Source organism: Penaeus monodon, chromosome 27, assembly GCF_015228065.2.
Source record: "Penaeus monodon isolate SGIC_2016 chromosome 27, NSTDA_Pmon_1, whole genome shotgun sequence".
NCBI lineage: Eukaryota > Metazoa > Arthropoda > Malacostraca > Decapoda > Penaeidae > Penaeus > Penaeus monodon.
In genome coordinates this window covers 40,208,733-40,209,451 of record NC_051412.1, presented here as the reverse complement: position 1 = coordinate 40,209,451, position 719 = coordinate 40,208,733, and the positions used below count along the sequence as shown (strand labels likewise).

Below are 719 nucleotides of genomic sequence, written 5' to 3'. Positions count from 1 at the left end.
CTGGAGCTGAAGATACCGAGCGCCGTTTTCCCGGGAATACATCCTTTGAAATGGAAAAATTTTCGATAATATTCGAAGATCTTTCTGATGACGTAGACCAGGCGAAGCTGAGGCCCTCACTGAGAGGGTATATAGTCGTCAGCCAGAATGCCTTTACGATTGCCGCCGGCTTGCTCTCCGACTTCCACGTGGGCGTCCAAGAGAGATTGGAAAAGGGGACGCCGCAGTATGTCAAGTGGAGGAACGGGCAGAAGTGGAACAAGAAAGGCGCGGAGGCGTTGGCGCGAGAGTAGGCCAGGTAGGTCAACAAGAAGAAGGTGGCCAAGTGCGCTGCCGAGACCTTCCTCGACGAGCACGGCGAGCCTTGGATCGGTCAACTGATGCTCGGAGGCCCTGGGCCCATGAAGAAGCTGGTGGAGCAGGAACTTCCCCCGGTGCTGAAGGGACTTCTCAGCAGGATCCGGGCCACCACGGGCGTGCATGAAGATGGCATCACTGAGCTCATAACGCAACAGAAGCCCGAGCCGGAAGGGCGGCGTTACTAGAGGAGGATTAACCCCTACAGAGCTCCGCCGGCGAAAATGGCCACCTTATTAGCATCGGCCCTCATGTTCAGCGATGACGTGAGGGTCGAGGTGGTCGGCACCAAAAAGGGCGTCAAGCTCGTGGACGACGACGAATACTTGCAAGACTTGCCCTTGGAGGAGCTGATCAAGTTA

General features: G+C 56.5%; 1 protein-coding gene across 1 annotated transcript in view; it reads left to right on the top strand.

Annotated features, from left to right (window-relative positions):
• The window catches only part of LOC119590527, a 9,078-nt gene extending 8,460 nt beyond the window's left edge, over positions 1-618 (top strand). The window contains exon 2 of the mRNA XM_037939176.1: positions 97-618. Within this exon, the coding sequence (XP_037795104.1) occupies positions 97-484 (388 nt within the window). The 3' untranslated portion in view covers positions 485-618. The remainder of the gene's footprint in view (positions 1-96) is intronic.
• Positions 619-719: the final 101 nt, after the last annotated feature.